Below are 19535 nucleotides of genomic sequence, written 5' to 3' on the forward strand. Positions count from 1 at the left end.
CTGGCCACTTCCCTGGGATGGCTTCTTGTTGGACACTACTGCAGATTTGTCTTCTGTAGCAGTGTGTTCTTGTTGCAGCAACTTCATTGCTTCTACCTTGGGGCCTGCTGGGTCCCCATGATTTATGGTCTGGCATTTTGAAGTTTGCCATTTGCTAGCTTAAAAGAGCATTTGAATATGTTGGACAGAACAGTTTAGGTTGGAAAAGACCTTTAATATCATCAAACCCAACCATTAACCCAGCACTGCCAAGCCCACCACTAAACCAGGTCCCTAAGCACTGCCTGTATGTGGCTGCTAACCCCTCCAGGGATGGTGACTCCACCTCCCTGGGCAGCCTGTCCCAGTGCTGACCACCTTTGTAGTGAAGACATTTCCCCTAATATCCAGCCTAAACCCCCTGGCACAACTTGAGGCCATTTGCTCTTGCCCTGTCGCTTGTTCCCTGGGCGCAGAGACCGACCCCCCCTGTCCACAGCCCCTGTCAGGCAGCTGGAGGGAGCGATCAGGTCCCCCCTGAGCCCCCTGCTCTCCAGGCTGACCCCCCCCAGCTCCCCCAGCCGCTCCCCACAGGGCTTGTGCCCCAGCCCCTTCCCCAGCCCCTGCCCGGCTCTGGACACGCTCCAGCCCCTCCACGTCCCCCTGGCAGTGAGGGGCCACAGCTGAGCCCAGGGTTCGAGGGGCGGCCGCACCGGTGCCCCCAGTGCAGGGGGACGGGCACTGCCCTGGCCCTGCTGGCCACGCTGGTTCGGGTACCAGCCAGGATGCTGCTGGCCACCTTGGCCACCCGGGCACACGGCTCCTGCCCAGCAGCTGTTGCCCAGCCCCCCCAGGCCCTTTCCCTCTGGGCAGTTCCCAGCCCCCTGCCCCAGCCTGCAGCGCTGCAGGGGCTGCTGTGACCCACGGGCAGGGCCCGGCACGGAGCCTGGTTGAACCTCGGCCCCTGGGCCCGGCCTGCCCAGCCCCCCCGCAGAGCCCCCTGCCCCCCAGCAGGGCAGCTCCCCCCAGCCGGGTGCCACCTGCAGAGTGACCAAGGGTGAGCCCCTGACTGCCAGGGCCAGATCTTTGCCACCCGTTACCACTCCAGGTCCAGACCTTTGTGAGAGGAATGGTACAAAAGGCCTCTCGCACTGGACACTGAAGAGGACAGTGGACTTCTACCAGGGATGGCTCCTCCATGATCGTCTCCACTGTAGAAGAATGAAGCTGGGTTAATTAGCATTGATAACATACAGCTGTGGTTGGCTTCGGGGTGGCGGGTTGGCCAATGTAGATAAGGTGCAGCTGTGGCTGGTTCTGTTACGTGGTTGAGAGCCAATGAAGAGGGGCAGCCGAGGAAGAAGTGGGGAGAGGAAGAAGTAAGAGGAGAGAGAATACATGTCCTGGAGGAGGTGAGAGGAGGAGAAGGCAGCAGAGGGACTGTATGAAGAGTATGCTGGTGTGAGATGGTAAAAGACCTTGTTGCACCTTGATGGTTTTGAGAGTGCTGCGACACTCCACATACATCAAAGTGCTGATAAATGCTGAGACCTGAAGCGGTGAAAGCCATTTATGGATATCTGTGTAGTGTTCATCCCTCTGACACCCCGAGGTGTGTGGCAGGTCCTGGGACAGGACCTGAGGATGGTGCTGGCACCCAGGCTCTGTCGGGATGTGTTGGGAGCTATCTCTTCTGAGTTAGCAACATAGCTGAGGGACGGGTGTCTGTAAGAGTGGGACCTGCCATAGCCTAGACCCAAGGACTGAAAACACTTGGATACTTTACTCGAAGGGGAGGTTTTGAAGTGTTAGCAATTTCTAGCTCTCAGTGTTGCTGATGGTGTAGATCTCTGCTTTCCACCTTAGAAAAATAGTATTACTTTATTTTTGAGTTAATACAAAACCATCAATAACTACATGTAGTCCCTCTCAGACACAGAAACTTGAAAGGTCAACTTCTTAAACTCAAAGGCCCATGTTTCAAAAACTTATAGTATTCTTTTTGACCCATTTTAATTGTCTTCCCTGAGATGTGCTTGAATGTCACTGCCCCTCCACGGGGATGCTGAGAACTGCTCGGTTTTGCTACTGCTGCTGAGAACAGATTTCTTTAACTGCTCTTGCTAGTGCTGCACAGAAGCTTAGCACAGGAAGACGATAACAGCTAGGAGCTGGTGGTGAGAAGGCCTCTGAAATTCAGGTTGTGGGTTAGTAAAGAGCCCAAACTGACCAATTCTGTTGAAGTCGTGCAGAAAGATGGCAGTGGTTTTGGTATTTCAATGTCAAGAGCAGTTGTACACCTTGATGGTGCAGAGCAGGTAAATGCACCTGGTCCAGGCACCAAGTGTCTCACCTCTGAGTCCCCGGGTGGAGATCAGACCTGGTGCTGGAGAATCTCTACAAAGACTAAATGGATACCCCTCTATCCTTCGTGTGTGTATGTATGTACACACAGATGCGTGTGTATCTATATCTACACATACTTGCAAAGTCTGAAATAGCACAAGCTGTCTGTGTTTGCTGCACATTCTGTTTCTTAGGGCAACATTTAGACTGTGAACTCCCCGAAGAAAAGACAATCTTGCTGAGTGTTTCCAACACGCCTAATCCTCCTGGGCTTTCATTTCCTGACTGGCTTTTAATGTAATGTAAAGATCAGAAATAATATCTTCCATTAAAACTTTATTAGGTAGTTCTTCCACTTAAGAGAGCTGTTTCACTTACTCCCAGCCAAATGAATTCCAGTCATTGAAAGCTAAACATGAAAATTCAGAAGGGGGAGGCAGAAAGCAACCCGCAGCCTTGGGAAGATGAGGAAAAACAGGAGTGGTGGGTTCAGTGACCTGTCTGAGAAGATGCACATAGCTCAGTACAGAGTCCTGGGCCAGAGCTATGTGTGACAGGGCATGAGAATACAACAGCCAGCATGGGAAATTTCTTGGCAAGGGGAGTATGCAAATGCATGTCCCCCACTTCTGCATCCTGCTGATTTTTTATTGGAGTCTGTTATAATTATTGGGAGCACCAGACAACTGCTTGCTTCCATGGATGTTGCTAAGGCTGCTGGTAGGCTGATTGATGTGTGGTTACCACCAGAGAGCAGCTTGAGTGGCAGCAGCTGACCTTGTTAGGAGCATCTGCATCACTCCTTACCTTCCCTCTGGCTTTTGCCATGACCTTTGGATACAGATCGATTTCAGATTAGTGTTTGTTAACAATAAATACCCTAAAATTAGGATCCAAGTAGACAAGTTTTGAAAAGGTTAGAGAAGCTTGGGGCAAGTTAGCGCAAGATTCTGCTCGCCATGCTGGTGCTTTGTCTGTGGTCTGTTTTCCAAAAGTATTCTCCATTCATTACCTACAATTCCAGAGCAAAACCAGCTGGACAGCCCCAGGATGGGGGAGCTGTGGTGTGGCACCTGTGCCTTCTCAGCTGGGCTGCACAAAGCCCTGATAGTCCAGTGGATGGACTATAACTTATTTTTCTGGGCACATTATGGTGTGTTGATGGAACTAGCGTTTTGCCAAGCAAAGAAGGGTAAATGCATCCAGCTGTACTGGACTGGCTTCACTTCATAAGTGACAGGCAAGGTTTGTCATTTTCCCTCGAACAGTTATATTGTCCTCCCCACTCCATTTGCAAACTTCTGGCTGCACAAATAGATCAAAGTATGCTTATGCATTATATATATATATGATATGGAAGCTGAAGGCCATGTAAGAAAATAAATTTGTATCTAGACATTGTACCCAGCCATGTAGGAAAGCCCACAGAGAGCATCGCTGATCATCAACTATGAACTGGTTAAATAAAAACTTTGATCCATATCATCAAAGGTATTTTGTGCATCTTTGCAACATCTTCAAGTGTTCAGTAACAAAAATAAAGCTCTGAGGGGTAAATTAACTGTGTCATGGGTGATATAAAGCTGCATCAGTACCTATAAAGTGCTGTAGCAATACAAGAGAATTGAAGTAATGAACAGAAATGCTCAGTTAGAGCTTTTTCCATATTTTATGTTAATCATTAGGGTAGAGCTGAAATTAGCTTTAATTGATATTAAGGGTTGAAAAAATGAATCCTCTGGAGAATGAGTCTCTTTAACCTTTAATGATGCAGTAAATAAAATATCCTGTCAACATTTGTGCAACAGTAAGGGTTTTCAAAATTCCATATCTGTATGGTGAGCGATTCAATATGCCTAATTCTCTCCATTACAGCAGATAAAAGTGATGTCAGTGCATAAATTCAGCTACAGGTTTTCCATGTTTCCAAGCTATTTGTCATACTCTGGTAATTCCCCATGCAGGCTTGTTACTTCTAATAGGGAGACAGAGAGAGGAAGGAGGGACTGAGAACTAAACAAATTCTGCACGCTGGCTTTTTCATTTGTGCACCTTTCCGACTTGCAGGCTGCTGATGCCAGGGTATCAACAGAGATAATACCAGAAAGCAGAGGGGTAAGGTAAAAGGAGGAACACTGCCTATTCTTCCTTTCAGGTGAAATATGTCTGAAAAAGTTTCATCTTTCACTTTAAAGGCAAGAGAGAATTGCAAAAGATTTCAATACTTTAGGGACACTTAGTTTGGTAATAGTCAGGCCATTCTTCTATCTGTCAGGGCTCAGCCTGGTATTGAAACTCCTAATAACTGACTTGGTGAAGCACATGAAATATTCCTCCGCTGTAAGCAGGAAATCTGTTTTTCATAAAATCCATTTGATCATCGCAATCAACTGAAAGTATTACATCATTTAGGCAAGTTACCGTAACATAGATGGTTACTCTGCTATAGCTAACTAAGAAACAGAAAACAAATCTCCCCACTCATTAACCACCTTTGTCTTTCTTCAGGAAGGATACAATAGCAGTTCTCATATCATGGGGAGTATAACTCCTCTGGAAAGTTCCCAGCAAGCCTTTCTGTATTAAGAGGAATATATTGCTGCATACTTATAGAAGCCTTCCTGAGTGATGCTGGTGTTTTACCAGGGTGTGAGGCTGTTATGCTTGCACAGTGATTCAACAATAACTTACCTGATGAGACACAACTGTAAAATCTGTAGGAAATGCATATTTTTTTAAGATGCTGGTGTAATATTGATTTTCTTCATCTTTTTTTTTCCTTCTGAATTAGGGTTTGGGAGGGTTTAGGGGAGGAATTGAAATAGAAGTGTCCTGAAAATAAAATTGTACCTTGTACTGTGTTTGGAAGCTCTTGTCTCTGACAAAGACCCAGCTATCTTGGGACAATACAATGTCCCAGGCCTGCAAGGGATGCACTGAAACAGTTAAAGGAATCGGCAAAGGTCGAGACAAAGTAAATAAGTGTCATCAGTGCAAACATTAGAATTAATTGCCAATATGTCTGGTTTAAAAAGGAAACAGCCAAACCAGTGAGGAAAAAATTGTAATGAATGTATGGCTACTAGGACCAGCAGACTCTTGGCCAAGTCACATCCATTTCTGAGGGGTGTCCAGCAAAGCAACGGAAAGTGCTGGGAATGATGGAGGCAGCCCTTATAAGCACAGTAATTTTATGGAGTTAAGGCACAGAGGATCTAATTTTCTTTTAGAAGACTCATTACCATGATTTTGTTACACATTATTTATGGGCTGTTATGATAGTCCTGGCAGGTCATAATTGGCTGAAGCCAGAGAATTAGTCACATTTTTCACATTTGGAAGAATGATCTGTACAGTTACGCTAATGACTTCATTCCTGGAGATGCCACGTGCTGGGCAGGGGCTGCCTGTCTTGGTACAGCTGAATTAACCCTTTCTGGCTCTAAGCGCCATGCAAAGGCACTTGATTCTGTTCATGAGACACCAAAATGAATTTTCTTTACTTCAGAGTAGCTGTTTGGCATGTAAGTGACTTGCTGCATTCGTGATGGTTTCCCCTTTCTTTCCCTTTCCTTGAGCCTGGCGTTAGTTTTGCCTGGCACTATTTTGCTGTTGGAGAAATGCATTTTTTTAATTAGTCCATCCATGCAGGGTTATTGCATTCTCCCCATCAGAGCTACTGCAGCAGTAAGACAGGCCCAGTTCTTCCACTGATGGTTTTTAACCCCTGGTAAAAGATGAGCAAGAGTTTAAACTGAGGAAGGACCTTATTGGCAGCATTCCTAACGATGCCTTGCAGTGTACATAACAAAACCCAAACAATTTTTCACAGGTGATGAATCAGAAGGGAGCACTATAATTGTTTTATCTGCCTTTTGGGACAGCACAAGCTGCTTAGTCTTGAATTAGAGCCTGGTGAATGTGGCTGCATCTTCCTGAAAAATTGACAGCTTTGACTTGGGGATTTCCAGTGATCAGGAATCCACTGCACCGCCAGCTGACCACTCCCAAACCCCTTAACTGCTGTTGCTAAAGAATGGACATGAATTCTTGAATAAATTTGTATTATGTTGGATCATGGCATTTGGGTCATGTTGCAGTTTTGTCTGCTAAACTACAGAGAAAAACATGTGGCCACAAGAGGGGTTTATGGATAATTCAGAAAATATTGCCTTGAAATGAAGGATGCTGGGGGAAAGCTAAGGAGTGACTTGATCTGGTTTGCAGCTCTTCCAAAAACATTTCCTGTTCTTCTAGCATCCTTCTTGGTTTGTAGGTGTCAGGATTAGCACAGTATACTGGAGTTAACTGGTATGTGATGTTAGGACCCAGGAGAACCTCCCATCTGCTTTTTGATATTCCCTGTTTATTTGGTCAAAGCATCATGCTGCTGGCAGGACCAGTCCATAGGGCCCAAGCCATGGACTGCTTCAGAGCTGTTTAAAAGCAAAGCAGCTCACAGCAGGCTAACATCCCACCACGGGCAATGTGTAAACTCTATCCATGGCTCTGGGAGGCAAGACCCAGCTACAAGCTGTGCCCAGACAATTTCTCCAGGGGCAGTGGCCCTGCTGCTCTCCGCAATCCGTCCTCTGCCACTGGAGGAGGGTTGGCCAGTGTTGAACTGAAAGCAACCTCTTAATCAAACTAAGTGGGACTTACAGTGTTTGTAAAATACTGTACAAATGGGAGGGTTTGATCGCATTAAATGAAGGATCAGATTCATTAAATTAAGTGGAAAGCAATGTACATGGATAATTTCAAGGGTTGAGGCTGAATATGGTTTTTAAATAGGAAGTGATCAGCCACTATACACAACACAGAGCAGCTCTCAAACATTTTTAATGACAGTATTTGTACACACTTTAGTTTAATTAACACATGGCACAGGAGAGGTTTGGTAACTAGGATGTAGTCTCACACCAGTCATCTCAATTATAACACATGAAATTTCAAGCATCAATACACCAAGAAGAATGTCACCCATCCCTGCCCAGTGAGGTCTGGCGATTTGAATTTCTATCACACCTTGTTTCTCTTGGATGCAACAGTAATTTCTTCTCTCCAGATGGAGAAATCCCCTCAGAAGTAGATGATCAGCTTCACATTTGGATTTATTTCTTGTTTTCTGCAATCAAAATTAGGGGGACTGTGTATTGTCGCTGTCCAGTGATCCACGTTACGTTTCTGACAGCTATGTTTATTAGTAAATATGTAGTAATTGCTTCCAGAATTAACTAGAGCTGCTCTTCTGTGGCTGGATGTATAGGAGAGATTTCATGCGATGTGTGATCCCTTTGTTAGCACAACACTCATTAGACAGCGGAGAATTGTGGCAGGCGCAGCTGGGTTTTATGCCTCTGCAGGAGCGGTGCTGGTCCGCGGGACTAGCTTCAGCATGATGGGTTTCTCTGGTTTTAGCAATCCCTGTGAGCTCAGCTTGAGAGGGATCTGCAGCGACAAGAGGAGTAACAATGCTTGGAGATAGGCAAATGAAATAAGGAGAGATTAAAGGAAGGAAACTTGGCCACAGTTAGGGCATAACTGGATCCGTGGCGCCTGGGAGCACACAGCATCTGGTGTCAGCACCCACGGCAAGAAACCCATCATCTGGTTCATCGCATGTGAGTTTAAAAACATTACATGCTCCTCACCTGAGTTTCTTTGCAGGTTTGGAAGGTGAAGTGTTGCAGTAGGATGATGATGGCAACTTTCAGACTCAGGAGACCAAACCGCATCCCAATGCAGTTCCTGGGGCCAGCTCCAAAGGGTAGGTACGTATATGGGTCTATGGTGTCTTTGTTTTCCTTACTGAACCTGGATAATGACATGGGGAAAAGAAAGGAAGGCAGCAAAAACCCAGAGCTCTGTGTCTGTATTACTTATCTAGAGATCACTTGCTGGTGCCCTACAGAGACTTGCTTCTTTGCTAAGGTATCTCAGTGTCCCCCAGCAACCAAGTGTTGTGTCAGAGTCCTTGTCCAGGACAGGGTGGGTTCCCACATGAGTGTCTGATTGTAATTGTGTCTGTCCAGACTAGCAGAAGTTGGAAGCGAGGTGAAAATCTAGGCAACGTGTTCTCCCAAGGTGACTGATATTTCCTGTCTGTTGTATTTGGTGAGAGAGAAACCAGAAGTCATCTTGGTTAGAAGCAGCTTGTGGCTTCATCTTGCTGAGAAAGAGGTAGATATCAATTATAAAAATAACCAGCTAGGGAGAATTTATCGCTTCCTCAGAAACAAGGAGGGAAGGGGACTGCAAGGATCAATTCTGGCAGATCTGGTAGCAAAGCCTATGTGAAGGGAACGGATTCAGCAATGAAGATTATACAGAAGGATGGCTGGCAGTTACAAAAACTCACCAACTACCGACTCTGTCAGCAAGCCTAAAAACTGTGTGCAAGCTGTTGTGAGGTATCAATGTTATTCTTCCAAGATTATGTTGTTTGAAACCCCGCTTTAAGCGCAAAGCTCATTTTCTTCTTAAAATGACATTCCCATGAGCCTGCAATCTCTCATTGGTATTGTTTGTAAAAAGATGGGAAGAACACAATTAGGAAGCTAATCAGAGATTAATACTTAATTACTACATGGGGAAAAAGCAGCACATTTCTTCCCTTTCATTATGCTTTTGTACCTTTCTGGTCTGAACTCCTCTGGGTTTGGCCAGTACTCAGGGTTGCGGTGGAGGGTATAGGGTGGGATTACAACAACAGTTCCTTTGGGAATCATCACTCCATTTATTTCTATGTCTCTCTTGCAGACTCTCTCAAGCCGTCCTCCAAGGGGAAAGAGCCGAAGGGTTTCATTCACTGTCATATCAAGATAGTCCAATTTCATGATTGCATCGTATGTGAGAGGAGCCTGTTGGATGACAAGAGAAAGGTGTCCAGGTATGTTGGCATGAGGATTGAGTAGTCCTAAAATGACTGAGACCAGAGTGTCCCCAACCCTTACTGTCCCAACTATGACCTGGACTCACTGAAGACAAAATGCAAGGTAGAAATTGCATAACTGGTTTCATTTTCCATCCCTGAGTGATGAAATGCCTGGAAATCCACATCCACTTGTGCATGGGTGGAGGGTATGGCAGATGGGTTTGTGCAATGGGGTGGCCTGGAAGGTTTTGGTTGCCAAAAAAAAAAATTGCTACGGGGCTCAGTTGTCTCAGGAGCTCTTGGAAGATCCTGTGGCAGGTGTTTAGGAGCTAAAGATTTCTCTTTGACTCGACTGAACAAGGAGGACAGCAAGGTCAGAGGGTCTTCACCATCGCTCAACACCCCCTTACCTTGTTGGGTAACACGGTGTCTATCTCCTCCAGCACTTTTTGCTGCACATCAGGATGCAGGGCCAGCTCATATGCTAGGAAGCAAAGTGTGTTGCTGGTGGCCTCGTATCCAGCAAATAAAAAGATGAATGCTTGTGACAGGATCTCTATGTCAGTCAGGCCTGTGGGGGGAAAATGTGAGGAGGTGAGCAAAACCAGCGCTGGCTGATGGTCTTGGCAAGGAACAGGCAGCAATGGGTGGGGTTGGGGCAGGTTTGTTGCAGTTGTTTTCTGATGACACATTTATAGCTACCCTGTAATCTATGTTTGGGAAATGCCATTCGAAGGAGGAGCCAGATGATTTCCTGGGTATACGTTAATGGCATGGTGGTTGTATTTGCTGGCAAAGCACCTGGGGGATTCCCCTTTGGTCTGATGCTGGCAACAAGGGACAGACTTCTGCCTGTCTGGAGGTGGTGGTGACCCACTGAGCCTTTCTCTGGGAAACAGCTCCCCATATTCTGCTTTTCTCCCACGGCCCCCATTCCTCTGGTGAGTATTTGGCTGTTGTTACCTTTGTGTGAATGAGCAGTTCCATTGCTTCCATGACTGGTTGAGTCCTGGGATTCAATCATCAGCTGCAGAAAATCTACTCTGCCCTGAGAACAGTGGGAGAGTTCTTTGGTGATATGTCCCCTGGAGGGCTCAGATAAGCAGATCTCATAGCCTAAGCATAATTTTTAAACTGAAAGCATCCCTGAAACGCACGTGAATTCCTAATTGAATAACATAACACTTGCCTTTTATTTGGAAAACCTATCAGGTTGTTTTTGTGAAGCCATTGGAGTTGGGGTGGGGGAGTGAAGAAGTGTCTTGAATGCATTTTGGAAAAGGGATCCAAACTCTAAAAAGGAGAATTTTGCCAGGAAGCGGCTTCAGGTTTTGGGAAGTGAGAGGGAAAGGTGCAACCCTAAAAGGTGGTATTGCTGCTTTTGTGCTGCTTACTCTGCTCTACCTAATCTTCAGGGAGTCTCTGATATCAAAAGTTCTGTCAAACCCAAGCTTAGTCCAAATCTACCACACCTTTAGCTCCACATCAAGGATGTACAAAGTCCACTTGCTTCTCTGCCAGGACTGGCCAGGCAAGGCTTTTCTGACAGTATTAAACCCAAGTGTTTACACTTAAGTAGATTCAGGGTTTTGCCGAGTCATTGTACTTCAGCTTCATCTTTGATATCAGCACCCTAATTATATATCATTTAAGTGTATTTTCTGCCACAATTGCTAGGAAATTCACGCTCACTTACATTGTGAGTCTCTTTTTCACGATCCTGCCTGATTTTGGCGACGGATCTCATGAAGAAATTTAGAGCATCCTTGGGGAAGATGTTTACATTCATCTTTGCCAAAAGAGGAATAACGAATGGGCATACAACTGAAAAACAAATTGAGAATAAAATTGCACACTAAAACTGCACCTCATAAGATAGCTATGGAACTTACTGAAGAAGTGATGATGCTACTGAGAAATTATTTCCTTTCTTGATTTCTTTACCTGGGAAAAGCCTTGACTTTGCCTTTTTTCCTCTTTCTCTTTCCCTTGGGATAGTTTGTTTTGATGTAACCCTCTGCCAAGTGGGCACAACTGAGCTGGGTATAAACATTGCTTTAGGAGCTGACCAAAGCACAGGCCACATTTTACCGAGGCACTATTCTAGAAGGACAGGTTATTTCTGTGCATTGTACAGCGCTACAGCAGGAATGTGGCTCAGAAGAGAAATATTGCAAATTCTGAATTCTTTTTTTTCAGGCTGAGCTATTCACCACCATGCTGTGCTCATACGCATATTTTCAAGTCTCCTTCAGAGCATTTCCTTCATCATGGAAACTAGCTCTTGAGCTGGTGTATAGCTTCATAAAATCTCCAGCACTAGAGCCTGCTCTATGTAGATCACAACTTTCTCTGTATTTTAGCAAGATATCTAATCTTGATTTAAAGCTGCAAGTGATAGAAGGTCCACCACAATCACTGCTAAGCTATTGCACTGCTAGGAAATTGCATCTAATTACAGTCCCCACTCAGCACTCTCTTCCAGAAAACTCACTTCAGATAGCACCACCCTTCTCAAACCTCACAGCTGAACTTGCTTTTCAACCCCCAAATCACTTTCCAGCACTCTTATTTGGATATTGCCTGGGATGTTCACGTTCCTTGCATTGCGGACACTGAAGGTAGAGGAAGCTTTTTACCCGCTGCCTTCCTTGAGTTTTAGCATGAAGCTAACGGTGAGGAAACAATGAGACGAGGCATTAGGACTTCCACCCTAGCTAGAGAAGCTGTTTAGTGCATTCTATACATATTACCCATTCTGACACGCATGCTGAAGTCACACTTCAACAGTACTCTGACACCTGACTGAGGTTTTCAACAAAGTCACTTACATATAAGGATGAACAATGGGTCAAAAAAATCAAACTTGACCAGCTTCTGCATCTCTCTGACAAAGGGGTCTTTGGGGTTGTTCATTGAGTCGATGTTCACACCAAACGAAGTGCCGGTGATGACATCCATGCTGTAGCTTCCAAAGATACTGAGGAAAGATGGAAAAGCTAAACTGTGGTTAAGTATTTGGACCAAGCGAATATATTTTTCCTAATGTCTATGTGACATTCAAATATAAAGTCTCATAAGACCACCTGCCCTGGTTTTGGAAAGGAAATCGGATATATAGTAACTGAAAAGCACTTATAGTGAAAGGGATAGATATTTTTTTTTTGAGAGCTTTGGTTTCAAGCCTGTGTGGGTTTTGAAATAGAACGCTTTTCTGAGGATTTTTAAAACAGCATGTAGCTACATGAACGGGTTAGTGCAAGGGGAGGATGTGGCTCTCAAGCACGTTAATGTTAGCTTCATGGGGAGGGGTGGTAACACCTTGCTTCGAACATGTCATGAAAATGGTCTTGTTTAACCCAGCACAGCCCTATACTCTTGCAAGCTGTCCAAGTTTTCCCCTTATGTGGGGGTTTTAGCAGGTGAGAGCTTTGCTTGTGTGTGACTACTGGTGTGTAGCTGCCCCTTCTGCAGTTGTGCTTTGAAATTGGGGGTGCAATGGAGTTTTTGTTCCAGAGCGCATATGGAGGGCACAGATGATGATGATATACCTAGGGCCACACTACAGCCTCCCTCCCCTCAGCAATGGGGCAAGTGATGGACAAGCATCCCACGGTGCTGTGTGGGGCAGAGAGGCCAGCAAGCCCTCATCTCTGCAGTATAAGGTGGTGGTGCACAGAGATCCTGAGCATATGCAGGGAAAAAAACCTCAGTTTTCCTGGCAGATTTGGGGTTGTCTTGGGTCTGTGGATTCATAAAGCTGTGATGGAGTATTTTTTCCCCATCTAATTTTCTTCAGAAGAATTCTCTGGGTCTCTGCTTCTAGGAAGTTTCACTAACATCCCAGCTAAAATTTTTCTTTTCAAATTTCCAACCAGGCTTTCAGCTCGCCCCCTTCCTCATTTCAGAGGTCTGCTTTACCCAGTGAGTGATCTGCATTGCCAGTAACAAATAAACCACAGCACTTGCTAACAAGCTTTGCTGCTCAGCCTGCTGCTCCTAGCAGCTACTTACTCCTTTACAGTTAGAGCCTCGTCCTTTTCCACTCGCTTTTGAACATTTTTCACCAAAACTTCCCCATAGTGCTTTATTATATGGAACATCTGTAACACAAACCAGGTATGGTCACTTAAGTATAGTACACTTTACTGCTTTAAGACAGGCTTACAAAGACTCCAGGGAGTTTCATGAATATTTACAAATGAGGTCTCTCTGCTAAGGTTTTATTTTAGGCCTTTTTTGTTTTAATTTAGGCATAAATTAAACAGGCCAGCTTAGTTGCCAGGCTCTGACTAAAGAAATAGGACCCCTGTGACAACCTCAGCCTGAAAACACTGTCTACTGACTTTCTGATTTAGTTTGTACCTGTTCCTCTGTGTTTTACCTCCTTTAGCTTCCCACTGGTGAAGGTTGGAGAGAGCACAGTGCGAATCCTTTTCCACTGTTCGTCTTCGGCTAATGAGATAGCGTTGCTCAGCACCCCTACTAGTTCCATACGCTAGAGGGGAAAAAGGCAAGGTGTTAACCCCAGGAAAGACAGGGGCTTCATTGCAAGGATGGGGATGTAGCGTGCAAGTCCCTGCCCAGGCTGTTTCAGGGGCATTACTATTGGCAGCTGCAAACAGCCTTTCCTGAGCCACACATACATAAATAATCCCCTTTCCAGCAGTAGACCAGCTGTGAGATGCCATTTCCATATCCAGAACAAGTAACCCAGCAAGCCCAACATATACATGTGGGTGCCCACCCCTAGCTGTGCCACCCAGAGCCTGCATCCCAGCTGGTGGTTACATGTGCTAGCTGGACCTTTATGGGTTCCTGTGTGCTCACACATTCAAATTCATCCATTCATATATATATATGTATAGGTGTAAGAGCAGAATTTGTCTGATGTGCAGGCAAACCGCTTGCTCTGCCAGCCTGGGTATGCGGTCCCCAGCCTGTAAGGCAGGGGAACAGTGACATGCAGTGGCCATTTACAGTAGTCCCTATAGCACAGTCACTCGTCCCCTGTGGGAGCCCTGCTATGTGCTTGTCTTCTCCTGTTCTTTGTTTTCTGGACTCTGTGGTACACCACGATGCTTCCGCTCTTACCCTGCGGTTGGTAAAGGTGGAGTAACACTCTTTAACCAGCACAGATTTAATGATCTGGGGGTCCACGACAGCCATCACAGGTTGCCTGCCATCGTAAATCCTGGTGGGGGAAGAGAAGACAGATAAACAACCCCAGATAGTTGATGTACAAGACTTGGCTGCTGCCCATGAAACAAAATGTGTTACACAAATGCCTCCCCCACACCAGCCTTGATGTTCTGCAGATGCCAAAGTACAGAAATGTAGAGATGGAAAAGGACTCCTAGGCCTTCTCCCATCTGGTTTTGTGAATGATAATGGGGGCTAAACACCTTCTAAATTCATTGGGAAATGAGCAGGACTCAGTCCCTCAAAGGACCAGATACTAAATGAAGCAAGCGTCTTCCCTTTCTCCCCTGACTCTCCGTGTTTTTCCAGGCACTTAAACACATTACAAGTATTAGAAGGAAACTTGTTCGACCCCTTTCAGGCTCTTGAATTGGGTGCCTGGAGACCTGGGCTAACAGCATGGAAATTTCCTTGGAGATGTAATTCAATCCTTGTTTTTGTCTTTTTAATCTGCCAGTTCTGAATGCTTTCATGGAACAGATGTAGATTAAGCGGATTTGTGCACTTCCCCATTTATGCAAAGATATCTTTTCCAGACTCCATTTTTAAAGTTGCTACAGGGACCAATGGATGCAGTATAGAGCGTATGCAAGTTTGTAAGCCAGGTTACAACAAGTAGAGATAAAAGCCATGGGAGATGTCCAGAGCAGAGCAAAGATAACTGCACTAGCTCCCACCACCGCAGGCACGGATCAGCAGCACGAGGAAGTTGGCAGGCTTTGGATCTGCTTCTTTGCTCTGCCTTGGGAGTCACTCACATGTTTCTGCTGTTGACAAACTAGAAGAACCCAACCTCCCAGTTCCAGATTTTCCCCTAAGTAGATAGTTTAGCTGCTGATTTTGTTAGGCGCAGGTGAAGGCCTTTGGTTATCAGCTCTAAAACAGCTTTCCTAGTGTAGGTCAAAGCAATTTCCACATAGTGTAACAGCACAGCCCTGCAATCGTCAGGCTTTGATGTAAACTACCATGAGCACCCCGTCATTGCCATGCTTGTGCTAGGACCATCAGGGCAGCAGGTAGAGGAAAAGAAGCTTTCCCAATGGCTTTTTTCTCCCTTTTGTATGGATTCTAGATTTACCTTAAGAAGAGATCAGTGGTTCATACTCACCCCCAAACTTTCCCATATTTCTGGAAACACTCATTGTCAAACTCCAAGAAGCCCTATGGAAAATAATTTAAAAATCATCTCAGAGAGGGTGCAGTGGAGGGGGTGATGTTGGATATGATAGGTTGGGAGGAATATCTGTTCCTGAACTGATGTTCACATCTGCCTTCTGAGTTCTACTCCTCTCCAAAAGCATCGTGAAGGACAGCAGAAATGTCCATCGTGCTTGTGAATGAGCTGGGCACTGGCAAAGGGCAGCTGTGAATCAACCACCCACGAGTGTTTGTTTGGGGATGCTGTAAAGGCGAGGTGTGTGTTACTGAGCCCTTATCCCACGTTGGCCTCTGCACAACTTGTGCATTAGAGTGGAGCTTGGCATTTGGAGATAACTTATCATGGCCATGTTATCATACGGCTGTATGAGCAAAAGCAAATATTTCTGGAGCCAGGAAGGCTTCAGTCACTTACTTTGCGATATTCCAGGCACGTCCCAAAGAAAGGCAGAGGTCTTGGCCCAGGAATACCCAACTTCTTGAAGACACCAAACGGCCAGGTTCCATATCTGTGGGACAGAAAAACGAGTGCTCCACCAGCATGGCATCGGGGCTGCAAGCTCTCCTAAACCTGGAGACTGCAGCAACGTCCCTTTGGAGACAAGGTAGAGGAGTAAAAAAGGGGGGCTGAAAGAAAATTCCCTTTATAAGCTACTTAATAAACATGGCAAGGCTTACTGCTGCCATGCAGAGCTTCAGAGAGATCACTCTTATGTGAAAGCAGCCATCTCCTAAAGGCGTAGGTGCTCTGGTGGGAGCGGGACCTTAGTGCCTTCAGCAAAAGTCAAGAGCGGAGCTCATTGCCAACCAAAGGAGAGGTAGAAAAGGGAGTTGGAAGAAGGAACGCCAAGCTTATGTGTTGTTATTGAAGAGAAATCAAAGCAATGCCAGAAGTGTTGTCCCAAACAAGGTTTTTGTCAAGCTGCACTTTAATTTCATTTATTGTTTTCCCTCCCCTTAGCCTGGCATTAGTTCCATGGTGCATCAGGAATTCTTGTCATGATGGTTTTCTCTTTAGATTTTATTGACAGCTTTGCAGATTTCTTTCCTCTGAAGCACCCTTTCTGGCAGCTGTAAAGTTATTACTTCTACCTCGGGGCCTTCTGTTTCTCAACAAGGGCCTGGGCTGCAGCCCTTTGAAGCTTGTCTTTGGCTGTGTTGAAAGAGCTCCTCAAAATATTTGTTTTTAGCTAGTAGCTACAGCTTCCCAAGTGAGTGGTTCATTGCAGAAGGGATGTAAAACTGCAAAGGTTTGGCAAAGGGATGTTATCAGAGACCCGCTTGGGGCCACACAGCAGCAGCCACTCAGCCAGCATCTTGAGGATGCTTTCCTGAAGAGTCTAGGCCGAGACTTAAGGGGATTTTCCTCACAATTAATAATATTTTCTAAATCTGGGGGACCCCAGATGAGATAAGTCCTCCCAGCACAGGTCCTGCCAGAGCACAAAAGCAGACCTCTTCTTATGTTCCAAACGGAGCAGGCAAAAAACAGGGGAACGGTGTGTTAGCAGGTGCAGAAATGTTTCACAGAGCTCAATTTGTCAATGTCTAACCTTTTCTGTCAAAGGTTAACTCAGTACTAGGTATAAAACGTTGGTGGATTCTCATTTCTAATGTTTATGGGCAGCCAGAGCTGTGGGAGGGTCAGGAAATGCCAGGCTGGGCTGGTTACAAAGCCCAAAAAGGCTATAAGAACATAGGCTAGGTTTAATCCATTTGAAACATGGCCAGGAAAATGTAGTCTAATGCTCTTATGACTCAAATGTGACATGGTTTTCTGCTGGCTTAGAAGGGCCATTCAGAGTAAAGAGAGAAATAATCAGTACTGCTTCTTACCATGGATGTGAACCAGAAATGCCTGATACTCCTTCATGTGTGAAGTAGGACAGCATTGCCCCAGATGGACAAGAAGCCTCTGAACAACTTCCCTGTGCTAATGGGCAGTGAAAATTCTATTTTTAGCTCAGATACCAGAACACAAAGATCTGAGCTCTGTCCCTGTCGCAACAGCAAAATTGCAAGTAGCTGCAGAAGGTGGGAGTCTGGTAACCAGCAATCTCAGATGGCCACAGAGTTATTGAATGATGAGGGTATGGGTCAATAATGAGGGTGGGGGAGTTAGGGGTGTTTGGGGGTTTTTTTGGGGTTTTTGGTTTGGTTTGGGGTTTTTGTTTGTTTGTTTGTTTGTTTGTTTTTAGGAGCCTGTCCCAAACAGGCTTTTGAGTGATCCAAATCCCAAGGAAGGGTTTGAAAAACAGGGCTAAAAGTTTCAGAGCTTACTGAACTGCTGTGGTCGGAGCATTGCCAGGGCAGACAAATGCGTTGTGCTTGTGTGCACCGCATTAATCATTAAGGTTTATGGTTTGTCAGTCCAGCCTTGTTGGCAGGGGCTGCCAGCAGAGACGCTGTGTGTCCCAGCAGAAGGGGGGTTTCAGCCAGCCCTGCTACGCTGCAGCACTGAACAGCATCAGCAAAACAGACAAAAACATTTTCTAAGAACTTATCCTATGAGTCCTCTTTTTCTTCTGCCTTTCTGCTGCTCTCCACCTTTGCTAGTCACGCATAGGGTCAGCTGCTCCACAGGGCAGGCTCAGTCAGGGAGGCACAGCCACCCTTAGGCTGTATTTCTGTGGGAAATAACCTAACGGATCACAATCTTCACTGAGCCAGCACCCTTCTGGCAACAAATGCCTGCCACTATTATTATTCAATTATCGCTTTGATGCTCAGCAGCAAGATCCTAACAGTGCAGGGGAGTACTCCAATCCCCAGTGTGAGACCATGTGTCTATATGGTCTTTAGACTCTTCTGCTACTTCCCAGATCCTTGTTAGAGGCTGGAAATCTAGAAATCACACCTACATGTTTGCTCTTCAGCAGACTAGTTGCATGAAAACAAACAACGGCAAGAACAGGGAAATGGCATGAGCAAAGAACCAATAAAGAATGTTTTACTCACGCTACCAGGAGGGCTATGAAAATAAGCAAAAGGGCCCACGTCTCCACCGAGAAGGAGGGAAGGAGGTTCATCCTGGTTCTTCTCTGGCTGGCTTCGAGTTCTGTCTTGGTGCGTTTGTCACAGGGCTGTGGCAAATAGGAGTGTTTCACAATGTGCAAATCTTTTGTGTCCAGTCATACGATTTCAAGGCCCTCCTCCTGGCACGAGGGAGGAGCAGTGGAAGGCAAAGGTTTCAAAATATGCTAATCTGGAAAACATGATTCCTGTGATAGATCAATGCCTGGCTACACTGTTGAAGGTTCAAATTATTTCATGCATCTGTTGCCAGGCACTTGAACTAGTCTCACTGTTGTAATAGTACTAACTGATTTCTCACTGACTAATGCTCCTGGGCTCCTACACCAAAATAAATAAAACCAAGTTACCATGAAAAGGCAAATCCCAAAGCAGGTGTCAGAGCTGATTTACAAAAGGGAAAGAGAAGTGAAAAGGTTATTCATATATTGTATGACAAGATCTTTTCTGGCAGCTGAATTAACTTTGGCAGAATTGAAGATTTTGTTTAAAATATCTTTCTTTCTGTGTCGTGAAGAGCAAGTGCTGCCTGCTTCTGCCTGGGGTGGGTCAGGAGCAGCTTCTAACAAAGGCAGGAATTTGCCCCCTGTGAAGGCTTTAGAAGGCCACCTTGTTTGCTGGCTTGAGGCTAGGCATTTTGTAAGAAAAATAGTGTTGTTCCACAAGTGTAAGCAGCTAAAGTACCACCACTTCCAAACCACCAGCTCATGGCTCATGAATAAAAATCCCACCCTTCTGCAGCAGCTGGCAAAAATACACTAGCGAAGGGAAAACACAAATTTCATAATGGTTTTCCTGTAAGGATGGTGTGGAAAAGCACTTGCATCCTAGGGGTCTGAACCTGCTAAAAGCTGATTATGATGGTGGAGAAAATTGGGCTAATTGGAAGGTGTTTGTTCGTGCTCATAATGTTAGGGCAAGAGCCTAGATGTTTTGCATG

General features: G+C 45.5%; 1 protein-coding gene across 1 annotated transcript; it reads right to left on the reverse strand.

Annotated features, from left to right (window-relative positions):
• Positions 1-7149: 7149 nt before the first annotated feature.
• LOC121087072 (cytochrome P450 3A9-like) lies at positions 7150-18669 on the reverse strand. The gene is made up of 13 exons (XM_040591705.1): positions 18521-18669; positions 15978-16071; positions 15513-15565; positions 14297-14396; positions 13587-13700; positions 13217-13305; positions 12034-12182; positions 10899-11026; positions 10166-10250; positions 9613-9773; positions 8962-9188; positions 7980-8142; positions 7150-7776 (listed from the first exon to the last, which is right to left on the reverse strand). Exons 1-13 carry the CDS (start codon positions 18589-18591, stop codon positions 7678-7680), a joined length of 1533 nt encoding a protein of 510 aa, XP_040447639.1. The 5' UTR covers positions 18592-18669; the 3' UTR covers positions 7150-7677.
• Between the last annotated feature and the right edge of the window lie 866 nt (positions 18670-19535).

This window comes from Falco naumanni, chromosome 4, assembly GCF_017639655.2.
Source record: "Falco naumanni isolate bFalNau1 chromosome 4, bFalNau1.pat, whole genome shotgun sequence".
Taxonomy (NCBI): Eukaryota; Metazoa; Chordata; class Aves; order Falconiformes; family Falconidae; genus Falco; species Falco naumanni.

Excerpts from the sequence above, each read along its gene's own strand:
- LOC121087072 (XM_040591705.1), bottom strand. The coding sequence starts at position 18,591 with ATGAACCTCCTTCCCTCCTTCTCGGTGGAGACGTGGGCCCTTTTGCTT. Across the intron at positions 16,072-18,520 it reads TTCATAGCCCTCCTGGTAGC|ATATGGAACCTGGCCGTTTG; the intron begins GTGAGTAAAACA and ends TCTGTCCCACAG. Across the intron at positions 9,189-9,612 it reads ACACCGTGTTACCCAACAAG|GCTCCTCTCACATACGATGC; the intron begins GTAAGGGGGTGT and ends GTCATCCAACAG.